General features: G+C 43.2%; 1 protein-coding gene across 15 annotated transcripts in view; it reads left to right on the plus strand.

Annotated features, from left to right (window-relative positions):
* Positions 1-15,195, plus strand: part of ERC1 (ELKS/RAB6-interacting/CAST family member 1) — a 530,185-nt gene that overhangs the window by 112,779 nt on the left and 402,211 nt on the right. For all 15 annotated transcript variants that reach the window (XM_034780724.1, XM_034780799.1, XM_034780743.1 and 12 more), the window contains exon 4: positions 9,585-9,659. In XM_034780724.1, the coding sequence (XP_034636615.1) occupies positions 9,585-9,659 (75 nt within the window). The remainder of the gene's footprint in view (positions 1-9,584; positions 9,660-15,195) is intronic.

Genomic DNA, 15,195 nt, shown 5'->3' on the forward strand with positions numbered 1-15,195 from the left:
TTAAATAAGGCCTGGGTGGCCACACAGTGAATGAAATGGATAAAAAAATATATTGAATAACTGTCCCTTCACTGAATGAGGTATTACTCCTGTGGAAAAAATCGAGTGAGATCATATAATCAAAGACTCCATCATATCACACATGCACAAGAGGGCTGAATTAAGATTGCTTGGGCCATTTAAATTCTGGCATGTCATAACTTTTCAGTGCTTGACTTTTGCAACCTTACTGTTTTTAATTAGGTTGTTTGTGGTTTTTTTCTTTATGTAGTATATAAAGTGTGCATATTTTGATGGTATCCTTTCCCCTCATCTTTCATATGTTGGTTGTCAACTAAGGTTGTAGGATCTCGGCAGAGCAGGAACAGTCTATGTTTGGAAAGTACCTATCACATGGTAGCTGCTACTGCAATACAAATAACCTTAAGTTAGAACTAATATTTTTCATACTGAGCACTGGTACTGCTTCTTATTGAGGGCTATTTATATGACAGGTTATGACTTAAATTTCAACTGTTTTTGACATTTTTCTCATCAGAAAAGATGTGGTTGGAATTTGTAAACCCTTGGCTGTTCCATTGCACACCGGGAACACTTCATCACCCAATGATATTTTAGACACAGTATTGTTGTTAAACTATATTAATTGCTCATCTTGAAAATCAGCCTTAGGAATTAGTTATACTGATGTTTTCCTTCTAAGGAAGTGATGCTTTCTTGTCTACCTGCTTGGCACAATTTACATGCCATACACAGCTATTCCACTAATTTGATAGGGTTTTGTTTTTTTGAAAGTACATTTTGTTCATGATTTACTTAGTATATGAAAAACTGTCACACCTTTGACTCCTGGGTTATTCAGAGAGAAGCCATAGTGATATCTGTTTTCAAGTGGTTATTAAAAATCCTCTGAGTTGATGCATGATAGATCTCAGGAACCATATGTTACCTTGAAATAACATAGAACAGAAATTTTGATAATGGGGTCTTCAGATTAGCAAACCATGGTAGGACAAAATCCACAATGGCTGGAAGTTGAAGCTAGACATATACAGACTAGAAATAAGATGCACATTTGTAACAGTGAGGATAATTAACTGTTGGAACTACTTACCAAGTGTTTCCATCACTGGAAAATTTTAAATCAAGTTTGTTTTTTCTAGGGCTGTCAAGCGATTAATTTTTTTAATCGTGATTAATCGCACTGTTAATAATAGAATACCATTTATTTAAATATTTTTGGATCTTTTCTACATTTTCAAATATATTGCTTTCAATTACAACATAGATTACAAAGTGTACAGTGCTCACTTTATATTTTGATTACAAATATTTGCAGTGTAAAAAAAAGTGTTTTTCAATTCACCTAATACAAATACTGTAATGCAATCTCTTTATCATGAAAGTTGAACTTACAAATGTAGAATTATGTACCAACAAAAACCTGTATTCAAAAAAAAAACAAAAACAGGTAAAACTTTAGAGCCTACAAATCCACTCAGTCCTACTTCAACCAATTGCGGAGACAAACAAGTTTGCTTACAATTTGCAAAAGATAATGCTGCCTGCTGCTTGTTTACAATGTCACCTGAAAGTGAGAACAGGTGTTCGCATGGCACTATTGTAGACGCCGTCACAAGATATTTACCTGCCAGATGCGCTAAAGATTTATATGTCCCTTTTTACTTCAACCACCATTCCAGAGGATATGCATCCAGGCTGATGGTGGGTTCTGCTCAATAAACCAGAGCAGACCGACGCATGTTCATTTTCATTATCTGAGTCAGATGCCACCAGCAGAAGGTTGATCTTCTCTTTTGGTCGTTCGGGTTCTGTAGTTTCCAAATCTGAGTGTTGCTCTTTTAAGACTTCTGAAATCATGCTCCACACCTTGTCCCTCTCAGATTTTAGAAGGCACTTCAGATTCTTACACCTTGGGTCGACTGCTGTAGCTATCTTTAGAAATCTCACATTGGTACCTTTTTGTGTTTTGTCAAATCTGCAGTGAAAGTCTTCTTAAAATGAACAATATCCAGGCTGAAGCATAACGGGGCATACAAATGTTTAGCACAACTGGCACGTAAATACCTTGCAATTCTGGCTACAAAAGTGCCATGCAAATGCCTGTTCTTACTTTCAGGTGACATTGTAAATAAGAAGCAGGCAACATTATCTCCCGTAAATGTAAACCAACTTGTTTGTCTCAGCAATTGGCCGAACAAGAAGTAGGACTGAGTTGGCTTGTAGGCTCTTAAACTTTTACATGGTTTTGTTTTCGCGTGCAGTTATGTAACAAACAAAAAAAAAACATTTGTAAGTTACACTTCAGGATAAAGTGACTGCACTACAGTACTTGTATGAGGTGAATTGAAAAATACTATTTCTTTTGTTCATTATTTTTACAGCGCAAATATTTGTAATAAAAATAATATAAAGTGAGCAGTGTATACTTTGTATTCTGTGTAGTAATAGAAATCAATATATTTGAAAATGAGGAAAAACATCCAAAATATTTAATAAATTTCAATTGGTATTCTATTGTTTAACAGTGTGATTAATCACGATTAATTTTTTTGAGTTAATTGGGTGAGTTAACTGCAATTAATCAACAGCTCTAGTTTTTTTTAAAAAGATATATGCTCTAGCTCAACCACAGTTATTGGACTTGAAGCAGTAATTAATTATGGGAAAACCTATGGACTCTGTTATCCAGGAGGTCAGACTAATGCCAGATGGGACTTTGGGTTCATCTAATGTCTGACTTCGCATAAATCGTTATGTGGAAAACCTCAGTACAACATGTATTCCATTCAGAACACAGTTTCCTTACATTTATTTTTAGTTTATGGAGTTAACATTTGTTAGAAGTATTATTAGGAATTAGTAAAAAGACATTCTATTTGATTTTAGTAGGTACGTATAGTATAATAACACTGTGTGTCTCCAAGCTGAAGACTTAGTGCATCAGGAACTACATCCACCTTTCTCCTGAATGAGTGCATCCACAAGGGGGTTTACCATGTTTACTTTTATGCACATGGACTTTATAGCTTTACTTGATTTACCTGAACTTTCCTGAGTGTCCCTGTGTAAACTTGTGAGGCTCTGAGATGTACACATCTCACCTAGCTCTAATCTGTCTGGACTTCAGTAAAGCATTTGACATGGTATCTCATGGGAAATTTAGAGAAGGTGGACAAAATAGGGATTAATACAGGAATTGTTAGTTGGCTAAGGATGGAAATCAAACTGGAACAGGTACAGAGAAGGGGTAACAGATTAAGGGGAATGGAGAGCCTGTTTTAGGAGAGGAGACTAAGAGAGCTTGGCTTGTGTTTAGCCTTAGCAGCATGAAGGCTAAGAGACGCTATGATTGCTCTCTCTAAATACATCAGAGGGGTAAATACCATGGAAGGAGAACAGCTATTTAAGATAAAGGACAAAGTTGACACCGACATGACTAAATTTAGGCTGGAAATTTGAAGAAGGTTTCTATCCATCAGAGGAATGAGGGTCTGGAACAGTTTCCCCTAGGAGTAGTGAGGGCAAACAACCTAACTATAATTTTTAGATGGAACTTGATAAATTTTATGTAAGGGTTATATGTGATTACTTTGTATACTGGGGACTGAACTTTGTTCTAGGAAGTACCTTCCAGTCCTATGCTGTTATTCAACCTTAATTTGTCCCCTTCTTGTGCATATGTATTATGATACAGTCTCTAATTACCTGATCGCATACTGTTTTTTCCCCCACAGGATGTCTCTACCCCATTTGTTTATCAAGATGGCTGGTACTTGGGTATGAGGCATCTGTTCAATATTTCTTTCTGTCTTCATCTCAGTGTGTGGTCCTATGTCTTGTTTACTGCACACCATCCAAACTCTGATTGTATATGAAATTATACATTTACATTGATGTTTAGTGGTGCTTGTCCACTGTAGCATCTGAGTGCATCACAAATATTTAATGAATTTATCTTCATAATGCCTGAGAAAGATAAGAGCATTATCCCCATTTTATAGATGAGGAGACAAAGACAAATACAAAGTGAGTATCCTGATGGCACACAGTGAAAATGACAGAGCCAGAATTAAAATTCAAGACTTCCAGTCATGGGCTTATTCCACCAGACCATACTGCCTTACTAGCGGACGTGCTGAGCATTCAGAGCTTCCATTGACTTCAGTTGCAGTTGAGAGTGCTCAGCACTTTGCAAGTTAGGTCTCCGGCGTCTCAAACTGGACAACCAGAGAATAAGGAACGCACAATTTTGGCTTGTGAGTTGCCCAGTGTCTCATAAAAAGTCAGTGGTGGAGGCAGGGTAAGAACAGATTTCTCCTGTGTGGCACTCACCCCCCTTAATAGTAAATTGCAACTTCCTGGTATTATCAGTGGGGTGCAAACCATGAATCTTCAGCACTGCAGCACATACTTCTACCATTTGAGCTACAGGACTTAGCCTTCTCCTGCTGGCTGACATAATTATCCTCTGTGAACTATTCATCAGAAATAGTATGTGATCAGTGTATCAGTATTCCCCTTTAACAGACAGCATATCCAAGGACAAAGATAGGGCAGGCTCTTTCCGTGAGTCAATGTGGCTAAGACCATGGTATTTGGGTTTGATATATTAAAGAGCTGAGTTCTGTTGTCTAACTATATAACCGCTCAGTGGAATATAAGACATTGCTTAATAAAGGTCGTGAAAGGATACAGAATTAACAACAGGCAGCAGAAGTGCAGTTTAGAACTCATGCTCTCCTGGTTCCCTATTATTAATTTATTATTTGCCTTTTTTCTGATCCATGGTTTCTTGCCACACCCTTGGCGGGGAAGCTAGAGATGGTGCTTCTGGCCACTGTGCTGTCTTGGAGCCCATCCTATCCATCTCTGTCAGTTCACTGCTGCAACAGCAGCAGCTAGATTGAGTCTCTGCTCCTGGGGGTTCCCAGTGCAATCGATGCTGCAGCTGGGGCAGGGGAGCAAAATTAAGCATTAATATCACACTCCAGAGATGGGAAATGGTGATTTTCAACACCTTATAGCTCAACCAAATTGGAGTGGAATTTCATAGGCTAAGCAAAAGCCTTCTCTATGCTGGTGGGAATTTTTCCTGTGCTAAAGAACAAAGTCCTATTGCAAACAATGTAGGGTGTTAAAGGCTGATTGATATAATAGAATATCAAGGTTGGAAGGGACCTCAGGGGGTCATCTAGTCCAACCCCCTGCTCAAAGAAGGGCCAATCCCCAGTCAGATTTTTTTACCCCAGTTCCCTAAATGGCCCCCTCAAGGATTGAGCTCACAACCCTGGGTTTAGCAGGCCAATGCTCAAACCACTGAACTATCCTCCCCCTTCTCAAATAAAGGTTGCAAGATTTAAAGATAAAGGTTGCTATCAGAACCCCCTAAAAGAAATTGCTTTTATGGTGCGTTATATCTGTTTCCTGCCATTCAGTCATTGTTGTCTTTATATTCTTGGGGCAGGGTCTGTCTTTGCATATTTGGAAAGTACTTAGTACTACTGAATAAAAATAACATTCTGTACAATACAATTTTGGCAGAATCTCTATATTTGCCCTTTGCTCTTCCAGGTCTCCCTCTTTCATTGAACATCTTGGAAAGATTTTTTTTTTCTTTTGTAACAAGTTACTGTATTTCTTCTTAACAATAATACAGGAAACAGACTTGTAAGTTGTGTGCCAGAGGCAGTTAGGGAAAATTCTTGTAGCTCAGAACAGGACACTTGGCATTAATGGGGTCTTTCCGCGTGGTCAAAATTGCAGAGAATTCTCTTCAATACTCTTCCCCCTACATACATGTTTGAGAACTAGGAAAGTCAAAGAAAGAGTAAAAGGTACCGGAGTACTTGTGGCACCTTAGAGACTAACAAATTTATTTCTGCATAAGCTTTTGTGGGCTACAGCCCACTTCATCAGATGCATAGAGTGAAACACACAGACAGAAGATATTTATACATACAGAGAACATGAAAAGGGGAAGTACGCATACCAATTGTAAGAGGCCAATCAATTGAGATGAGCTATCAATAGCAGCAGAAGAAAAAACTTTGAAGTGATGATCGAGATGACCCATAGAAGGTGTGAGGAGAACTTAACATGGGGGGAAAAAAATTCAATTAGTGTAATGACCCAACCATTCCCAGTCTCTGTTTAGACCAAAGTTAATTGTATCTAATTTGCATATTAATTTGAGTTCAGCAGTCTCTCTTTGGAGTCTGTTTTTGAAGTTTTTTTGTTGCAAAACTGACCTTCAAGTCCCTCACTGAGAGGTTGACGTGTTCTCCCACTGGTTTTTGAATGTTATGATTCCTGATGTCAGATTTGTGTCCATTTATTCTTTTGCATAGAGACTGTCCGGTTTGGCCAATGTATATAGCAGAGGGGCATTGCTGGCACATGATGGCATATATCACGTTGGTAGATGTGCAGGTGAACGAGCCCCTGATGGTGTGGCTGATGTGATTAGATCCTATGATGATGTCACTTGAATAGATATGTGGACAGAGCTGCCATCGGGCTTTGTTGCAAGGATAGGTTCCTGGGTTAGTGTTTTTGTTGTATGGTGTGCGGTTGCTGGTGAGTCTTTGCTTAAGGTTGGGAGGCTGTCTGTAAGCAAGGACTGGTCTTCTCCCAAGATCTGTGAGAGTGAGGGATCATCTTTCAGGATAGGTTGTAGATCTTTGATGATGTGCTGGAGAGGTTTCAGTTGGGGGCTGAAGGTGGCGGCTAGAGGCGTTCTGTTATTTTCTTTGTTGGGCCTGCCCTGTAGTAGGTGGCTTCTGGGTACTCTTCTGGCTCTGTCAATCTGTTTTTTCACTTCAGCAGGTGGGTATTGTAGTTTTAAGAACGCTTGATAGAGATCTTGTAGGTGTTTATCTCTGTCTGAGGGATTGGAGCAAATGCGGTTGTATCTTAGAGCTTGGCTGTAGACAATGGATCGTGTGGTGTGTCCTGGATGGAAGCTGGAGGCATGTAGGTAAGCGTAGCGGTCAGTAGGTTTCCGGTATAGGGTGGTGTTTATGTGACCATCGCTTATTAGCACAGTAGTGTCTAGGAAATGGACTGCTTGTGTCGATTGGTCTAGGCTGAGGTTGATGGTGGGATGGAAATTGTTAAAATCATGGTGGAATTCATCGAGGGCTTCTTTTCCATGGGTCCAGATGATGAAGATATCATCAATATAGCGCAAGTAGAGTAGGGGCGTTAGGGGACAAGAGCTAAGGAAGCGTTGTTCTAAGTCAGCCATAAAGATGTTGGCATACTGTGGGGCCATGTGGGTACCCATAGCAGTGCCGCTGACTTGAAGGTATATATTGTCCCCAAATGTGAAATAGTTGTGGGTGAGGAGAAAGTCACAAAGTTCAGTCACCAGGTTTGCCGTGATGGTATTGGGGATGCTATTCCTGATGGCTTGTAGTCCATCTTTGTGTGGAATGTTGGTGTAGAGGGCTTCTACATCCATAGTGGCCAGGATGGTGTTTTCTGGAAGATAATGATAAATTACATGGAATTCAAACCCTGTTCTCTTCACCTTCCATTAAACATGTTTTCACTCTTGATGGACTTGTAAACACGGGCTTTAAATTCAGTGAGTATTTTTAAAGATGTAAACTGGGGCCTCTTGTTTCAGACAGTATTTACTCAAAGCCACTTAACAGATATTTATGGAATTTAAACTGGTATTGTTGTGTGGCTTTTCTTCTGTGTGGCCTCAGTGAAAACATTGACAAGGGACTCTCTGTTTCACTGTCAAATCTGAGAGTAGCATGTGTATTTTTAGAGATTTTTCTGGCTTAAACCCTATGTGTACTTGTTTATTTGCTAGCTGACTATTACTAATAGGTTTTCAGTTTAGACTGACATTTATCTGTAAAGATAGCATCTCAGAAAATACACAAATTATATATATATATATATAGAGAGAGAGAGAGAGAGAGAGAGAGAGATTGTTGGCTGTATCGTCATCACATACAAGTATAAACATCTAGAAAGTTCTGTGTTTTAAAGGCAAGAAATGGAATGGCCTAGAGGTTTAGAGACCTGAATTCCAGATTGCTAAATCTTGCTCTGATACAGGCTCCCATTGTGGTCTTTGTCAAATCAGTTCACCATTCTGCCTCAGTTACCCTATCAGCAGGTACTTACCTACCTGACAGAGTTTCAAATAATCTTTGCATATCTTTTGAAAGCACTATATAAATCAGCTTTGCAAATTCTGCTTGCTTGTTTCAGGACCGGCTCCAGGGTTTTTGCCGCCCCAAGCGGTGGGGCGGGCAGGGCGGGGGGAGCCGCAGTCGCGATCGGTGGCACTCCAGCGGCAGCTCCACTGCGCCACTTTCTTCTTCGGCGGGAATTTGGCGGCAGGTGATTCCCTCCGAGAGGGACCCGCTGCCGAACAGCCCGACGTGCTGCCCCTTCCCCTTGGCCGCCCCAAGCACCTGCTTATTGGGCTGGTGTCTGGAGCCGGCCCTGCTTGTTTATATGGGGGCAAAGAACCTTTTTGACTAGCAAATAAAATACTATCTTTTTCATTACCATTTTTATGGAAAGGGTGAGTGAATATTCTTTTTTGTCTGGGCCAGGAAATCTAAATTGTTATATTAGGTAAAGTGCAATAACAATTTAGATTTGTGTGCACCATAGCACAGTGAACTTTGGGCATGGCAATGTTTTGGTTGCCTACATTTCTCTCGTATTTAATATCATAGTGTGTGACATAAGGGTGATACATACATTTAACATCTAAAGGCCTGCTCTTCATTTTTGAAGATGAATACAGAGAAGAGGGACAGATACACTATAACAGATCTGTTTTTTCTCCAGCTACCTATTTGTATCCTGCAGCAACTTGGAAAGTGTTGTAGAGCAGTTCAGCTTGTTGCCATTTATATTCTCTAGTCAGCTCTCTGGAACACTCTAGCAACCTGAGTGCATGCCCTTTACATATCTACAGAAATATCACACAGGTATTTGTCATCCTCCCCTTTGCACATTGTGAGCCTCTGGAGCAACTTGCTATCCAATCATGTTTTTTCAGCTACTTTCAGTCTCTGTGCAGGGAGATTTTCATCATAGGTAACTAGGTGGTTGCTACTCTGGGGGTGGAAAATATGGAAAGGAGCATTATCAACACAGATGCTCACAAGAGCATGTTTAATAAAAACAGCAATAAGCTGGTTTATGTTTATCTTCTTTAAAATAGTTCTATCTTCTATGTGAAGACAATTGCCTTTAAAAAACGGAGGATTCACTCACCAGCAAGGTAGTGGAGATTTTGAGTACGTCAGTTTTACAGTTTATTTTGGATATTTTTATTTTGGTGGTCAAAGACCAAGTTTCTATTGTGCCTGTGTAACTGAGTTAGAGTTCTGTTCACTGGACTGCAGCCTGTCCTCTATGATGTGAAAGGACGATTGAAGGGTTGGAAACATCAGAGGACTGTAGAAGGGTAGAATTCTGCTGCATTAGAAAGAGAAGGTTCTGATAACTTTCCCTGGAGTCCGTGGGGTGAAGTGAAATATCATTGTTTTCACTCTTTCCTCCTTGTTCTTCTGTTATAGGAGATGCATCGTCGGTTTGAAAATGCCCCTGACTCAGCCAAGACAAAAGCTCTACAAACTGTTATTGAAATGAAGGTAAGAGAGTCCACACTGGCAGATGGGGATCCTATTCTTTTGAACGGTATATGAAGTCTTTCAGATAGCATAAAGCATGAGAAGTCTGACAGCAGATACAATACATAGTCCAGTATTACTAATGAAAAAAAATTTGGAGATTTTCATTGATCAGGCAGGTTAGAGAACTAGTTCATTGCATGATAGAAGTCTGCTTTTCATCTACCTAGAGTGTTATTTATAGTTTACAGCCAATAATCCATTGTATTATAAGGACAGTATGAGGAAATAAGTGGGTGCCTTTTAATGGTAGTGTGAATACTTTCCCATCACAGTATTTTCTGAACTTTTGAAAGGGTATTGGTGGCACCCAGAGTGCAAAGCAACATTAGATATTTGCATTCCAAAACACCTTATGTGAAGCAGGTGATTCAGTCAGAAAGGTGCATCAATACCACCTTCATCCTGAATTATAGCTAGATACAGTTTTGTGGTTTAGTCTTTAAACTAGTGATGCAGGATTTAGAGCAACATAGACAACTTGTAGGAGCCTGTTGCGGGGTATATTCCCCCCTTTGGTGGGGTGTCAGGTCATGTGTGGTCAAAAGAAAGGTCAGAGGCGGTCCCACAGCCAGTTAGGTCCTATGCTGATGACCCTTACTATAAAATGTGGTCATATTGCCTAGTGACTGGAGTTAATAAAGTCGCGCTTCCACAAAGGGTTGCGTGGCCAATGGCTAGAGTCAATAGAGTGACCCTTTCATTCAGGGCAGCGTAACCTAATGGCTGGAGTCAATAAAGCAGCCCTTCCTCTCAGGGCAGTGTGGCCGCTTGGCCGGTGGGGGTGGGGGGCGCCACCTATGTGTGTGGTATCCAGGGTACGGGGACTTGAAAATCCTACTACTACAGGCCCTCTCTGCTCCTCCAAGTCATAGTCTCGGGCCCTGCGGGGTGCTCACCACCGAGTCAGTGGGGATACTCCCGAAACACGGTGACTGGTTCCTCGGGTCACTCAAAGGAGGAAAGTCTAAGTCCCCTGGGCTGCTTCTTACCCTTTCTCTCTTGGCGATGTTCCCCGGTTCCCCCAGGTTTCTGGGGTCCTCAAGTGGTGTACCCTTCTGCTGGTGTGGTCTCTTTTCTGGGTTCATCAGGCAGACTGGTGTCTGTCTGGAACTCTGTTTGCCGTGGCTTTGTAGTTGGGACCTGTAGCCACTCCCTGGTGAGAATCTGCATCCTCCCCCTTCAGCAGCCTGCTCAGATTCAGCTGGGCTGCTTCCTTTTACACTCTGCCTTCAGGCTGAGCATGCCCACCAGAGTCAGAGGGGTAGGGCTTCCTTGGCCTGCAAAGAACATTTAACCCTTTCAGGGCTGGTGCGGGGCAGGTACACACCATCACAGATCCCAAGGACCACAAGTGGATTGCATATATATTTACACAACTTCATGTAGCTGTATGCCAGATTGTATGTTCCATAATGTGCATGAAACATGTAGTATTAATAAATACTTTCTCTTCTTACTCATCTTTGCATTCACACTCTTCCTTTTCACCACTTCTCACTCTTGTTCTCCAAATATTAACTTTCTCTATAGCCATTTCTCTCCTTTCCATTCTGGAGTCTCCCAATTCTTTCCCCATGTTTCCTAACAGGCCAGCCAGTTTTCCTTTTGAAAACAAATAGCTGGTCTTTTTCCCGTTCTATCTCAGATTGTTAGCTGCAATGCATGCCTCAATAACCCCCTTTTTACACTTGAGATATGCACGAATCAAATTCTATTTCATATATTATGCAAGAGATCAGACTGCATGATCATAATCCCTTCTGGCCATCTCAATCTATGCATCTAGGTGGGGAAAATAACAAGTAAAAGAAGTATGTGGTGAGCATAGGATAGAAAGGGGGGTAGCATCAAACCCTACAGTTTTTCCAGGGAATGCGTTTGCTAGTAGTCCCTGGAGAAACAGAGTAGAACAAACATGTCTGCTTTTAGAGGATGCATTTTATAAATTAATAGGCATGTGTGTAATAGTGAGCATAAGTGCTTTGTGTTCTGTGTGCATCAATTTCTTTTCAAGTTATTGTATGTGTCCATTCCATTTCAGGTGTGTGCATGTCCTATGCATTGTTGTCAGAGATTTTTCCCTCAGCTGTAGCCCATCGAGGCAGTGCATGTGCCCTCTGCCGCCTCATGCTGCTGCACAATAGTATAAAGGGCACCCCCAATGCCTCATAGGTCCTTCTGACTGCCCATGATGGTTGTTGAAGAGTGAGATCATGCTATTGCAAGTCTTTTCCTCATTTTGTGTTTTATATATAGTTGGTACTCATTTTAGTACATTAGTAGACATAATGTTAGGTACTGTAATTACAAAAGTAAGTTTCTTTTTAAAATGTTTTTTTAAACACTTCAGTTTCTGTTCATGGGTGATTGGTGCTGGCGCATGCCTAGATTATCGGGCTTCAAGCCCTGCCATTCTTGTAAAAAAAATCTATGCCAGTGAGTGACTCGCACTCCGGTTGCCTGAAGTGTCTTGGGGATACTCACATTCACAATTAATGCCAAATTTTCAGGAATTTTAAACCAAGGACCAAGAAGGACAGGGAGGCCAGGCTTACGTTTCTGCGATGGAGGCAGTCCTGTGCACACTCTTGGAGCCTTCCCGCTCAGAGTAGGTACCGAACACATTGGAATCCATTGGAAGTGCTCCTCCTGGTCTTGCTGATCCTCATGGCCATTCTCCCTCCTGGGTACTGAGGAAGAGGCAGCAGAAGATGGTGTCTAAGGACAAAGTATCTGGGAGATCAAGGTTCCCTGGTTCAAATTCCAGCGGCAAGAATGTGGACAAAGACACTGTGTTCAAGGCCAAGGCACTCTCTGAAGCAGTCAACTGCTCAGGCAGGACTGTTGGCACTGGCCCCGGCCCTGGCCCATTGAGACTGGCCAGTAAGTGGCTCCTTCTAGTGCAACGGTGCTGCCCTTGATGTCTCAGCACTAGGAGACTTTCCCAATACTGTTGACTCCAGAGGCTTATACAGTGGCTAGGGATCCTTCTGAGTCTCTCGGTACCAGTTTCACTGGCCATGCAAGTTCCTTCTTACCACCTGTGACGGTTGCTGGAACGACCCCTCTTGCTGTAGCATGGCTTCTTTCCCAGTGGCTTGGACTTTCTCTCTTAATATTTTATATAGGTATTGTAGTTCGTGTATATAGTTCTTAGTTAGAATTAGTGTATACAGTAATGTTAGTAGTTGTCCCCGTTGTCAAGGGAATTTTCGCCCCAGGTGCTAGGCATGCCTCAGTCCCCGGGCTTCAAGCCGTGTGCCTCGTGCAGCAAGCTGATGCCATTTAATGACTCTCACACTAGCCGTCTAAAGTGTCTGGGGGAGTCCATGTTAAAGAGAAGTGCCAGATCTGCCAGGATTTCAAACCCCGCACTAGAGAAGATAGAGACATTCAGCTGAAGGCCATTCTTATGGGGGCAGCCCTCAGATCAGCCTTGGAGCCGAATCGACACTGAGCACTTCGAAACCGGTGCATAGTGCTCCCCTGGCACCATGCTCTTCCTGGCACTGCTCTCCATTCCCATTGTCAAGGAAGAGGCATAAAAAACACACCAAGAGGGCATTCTCTGGTGCAGGGAATAGACAAGTGGGGTGCAATTAGCATAGTGAGATCTGTGTTGAACTACACCTCCTCCTCAGAGTCTTTGATGGTGCTGCCGACTCCACCTAGAGCACTGAGTCTGATACAGGACCCGTCACAGACTCCGGGGAGCAGCTGAGGGGTCGGGCATCTGCTGGCCCCTTCAACATCTGAGGCTTTCCAGGCAGCAAAGGACCTGCTGTCCCTCCCAATCCCACCAAGCCTTCAGGACCCCTCGTCAACCAAGGCAATGGAGGACAGAAAGGTGCAGAGTGCGGTGAGCTCCACCGTGGCACTGACCACTGTGGCACCATCCAGGGGCAAGCCCTCCATGGTCCTGTTGCAGCAGTCACTGGCCCATTGACAGTCTTTGGTCCCCTGGTGCTGCACGGAGGCGCAAGTGGGTATTGCACTGCCATGGTCTCCGGGGAAGGAATCCTCTTTGGAATCTGAAGAGGAATCCTTTGCTCCCCCCAAGACCTACAAGTACCCAGCCTACACTCCTGACTTCAGGACTGGCCCTCCTGCCAGCACCTGGCCACCAGGCAACTGGTTGACGCAGTGGCGGTACTGGAATCTTGGGGTTATCCCCCAGCACCTGGGCCCCCTTCCCACTGCACATACTCAGTGGTGTCAGAAAAGCGAGCTACTGTCTCTTTCTGCCTGGCACCAGACCCTGACTCCGATACTGACCCCAGTGCCGACAACCAGGAAATGGCCCCAGTGGACATGGTGGAAGTGGAGGAGAAGGAAGCCCCTCCTCCAGCACAGGCCTCTTTCTTGTTATCACCAGACAAGACTGTCACAGGCCCTAGTAACCCACTCCCACAGGTTGACTTCAGGGCCCACCAGGAGCTCCTGAAAAGGGTTGATGCGAACTTGGGCCTAGAAGTTGAGGAGTTTAAGGAGTCAGCACACAGCCTATTTGACATCCTGGCTGCAGCTGCTCCTTCCAGAATGGCCTTGCCCATTAATGGAGTGGTGATGGGCCCATCAGAACACTCTGGCAGACTTCTTCTCTGTCCCCACCTCAAAAAGGGCAGAAAAGAAATACTATGTCCCAGCCACTGGGTTTGAGTACCTTTACTTACCCTCCCCTGCATCTCCCTCCCCGGGTCTCTGGTGTAGTCGATGGCAATTGAGCAGGGCAGACAGGAGCATTTGAGTGCTACCCCCAAAAATAAAGAGGCCAAGAGACTGGACCTGTTCAGACATAAGTTTTATTGAACGGGCAGTCTCCAGTTATGTGTATCCAACCAGCAAGCCCTGCTAGGGAGATGCGAGTTTAATCTGTAGGACTCATTATACAAATTTAAGAACTCCCTGCCACAGGCGTCAAGGGAAGAGCTCACGGCCATCCTAGAGGAGGGAAAGACTGGGATCAGGACCTCCCTCCAGGCGACCAGATGCAGCCGACTCAGCAGCCAGAGTTATGGTGTCTGCAATCACCATGAGGTGCTGTTTGTGGTTCCAATCTTCTGGCCTCACTTGTGAAGTGCAGCAATCCGTTCAGGACCTCCCCTTTGAGAGCACCTCCCTGGTCTCGGAACAGATGGACTCAAGGGCCAGTCTTTGTTTCTTGGGCCTTTACATACCTCCAGTTTCAAGGAAGCACTTTAGGCCCCAACAGCCTCCCATGTTCACGGTGCCTCCCAGGCAGAAGTCCGACAAGAGGAAAGGACAGGGTTATAAGTGACGCCAACTCTTCCCTCCAACCACAGTCTCCCAGTCGGGCTCCTATAGATATCCCGGCAGGGCCAGGCGGGCCTTTTGAAGGTATGCCTGAGGGAGATACACCAATCTCAACTCCATATCACTCTCCCCTTTTGTTTTTGGACTGCCTGTCACCCTTCAGCCTGGCATGGTCATATAGAACATCAGACCATTCATTGAGTACTGAGTACAGTAACAG

The sequence above is a fragment of the Trachemys scripta genome, chromosome 1, assembly GCF_013100865.1.
Source record: "Trachemys scripta elegans isolate TJP31775 chromosome 1, CAS_Tse_1.0, whole genome shotgun sequence".
NCBI lineage: Eukaryota > Metazoa > Chordata > Testudines > Emydidae > Trachemys > Trachemys scripta.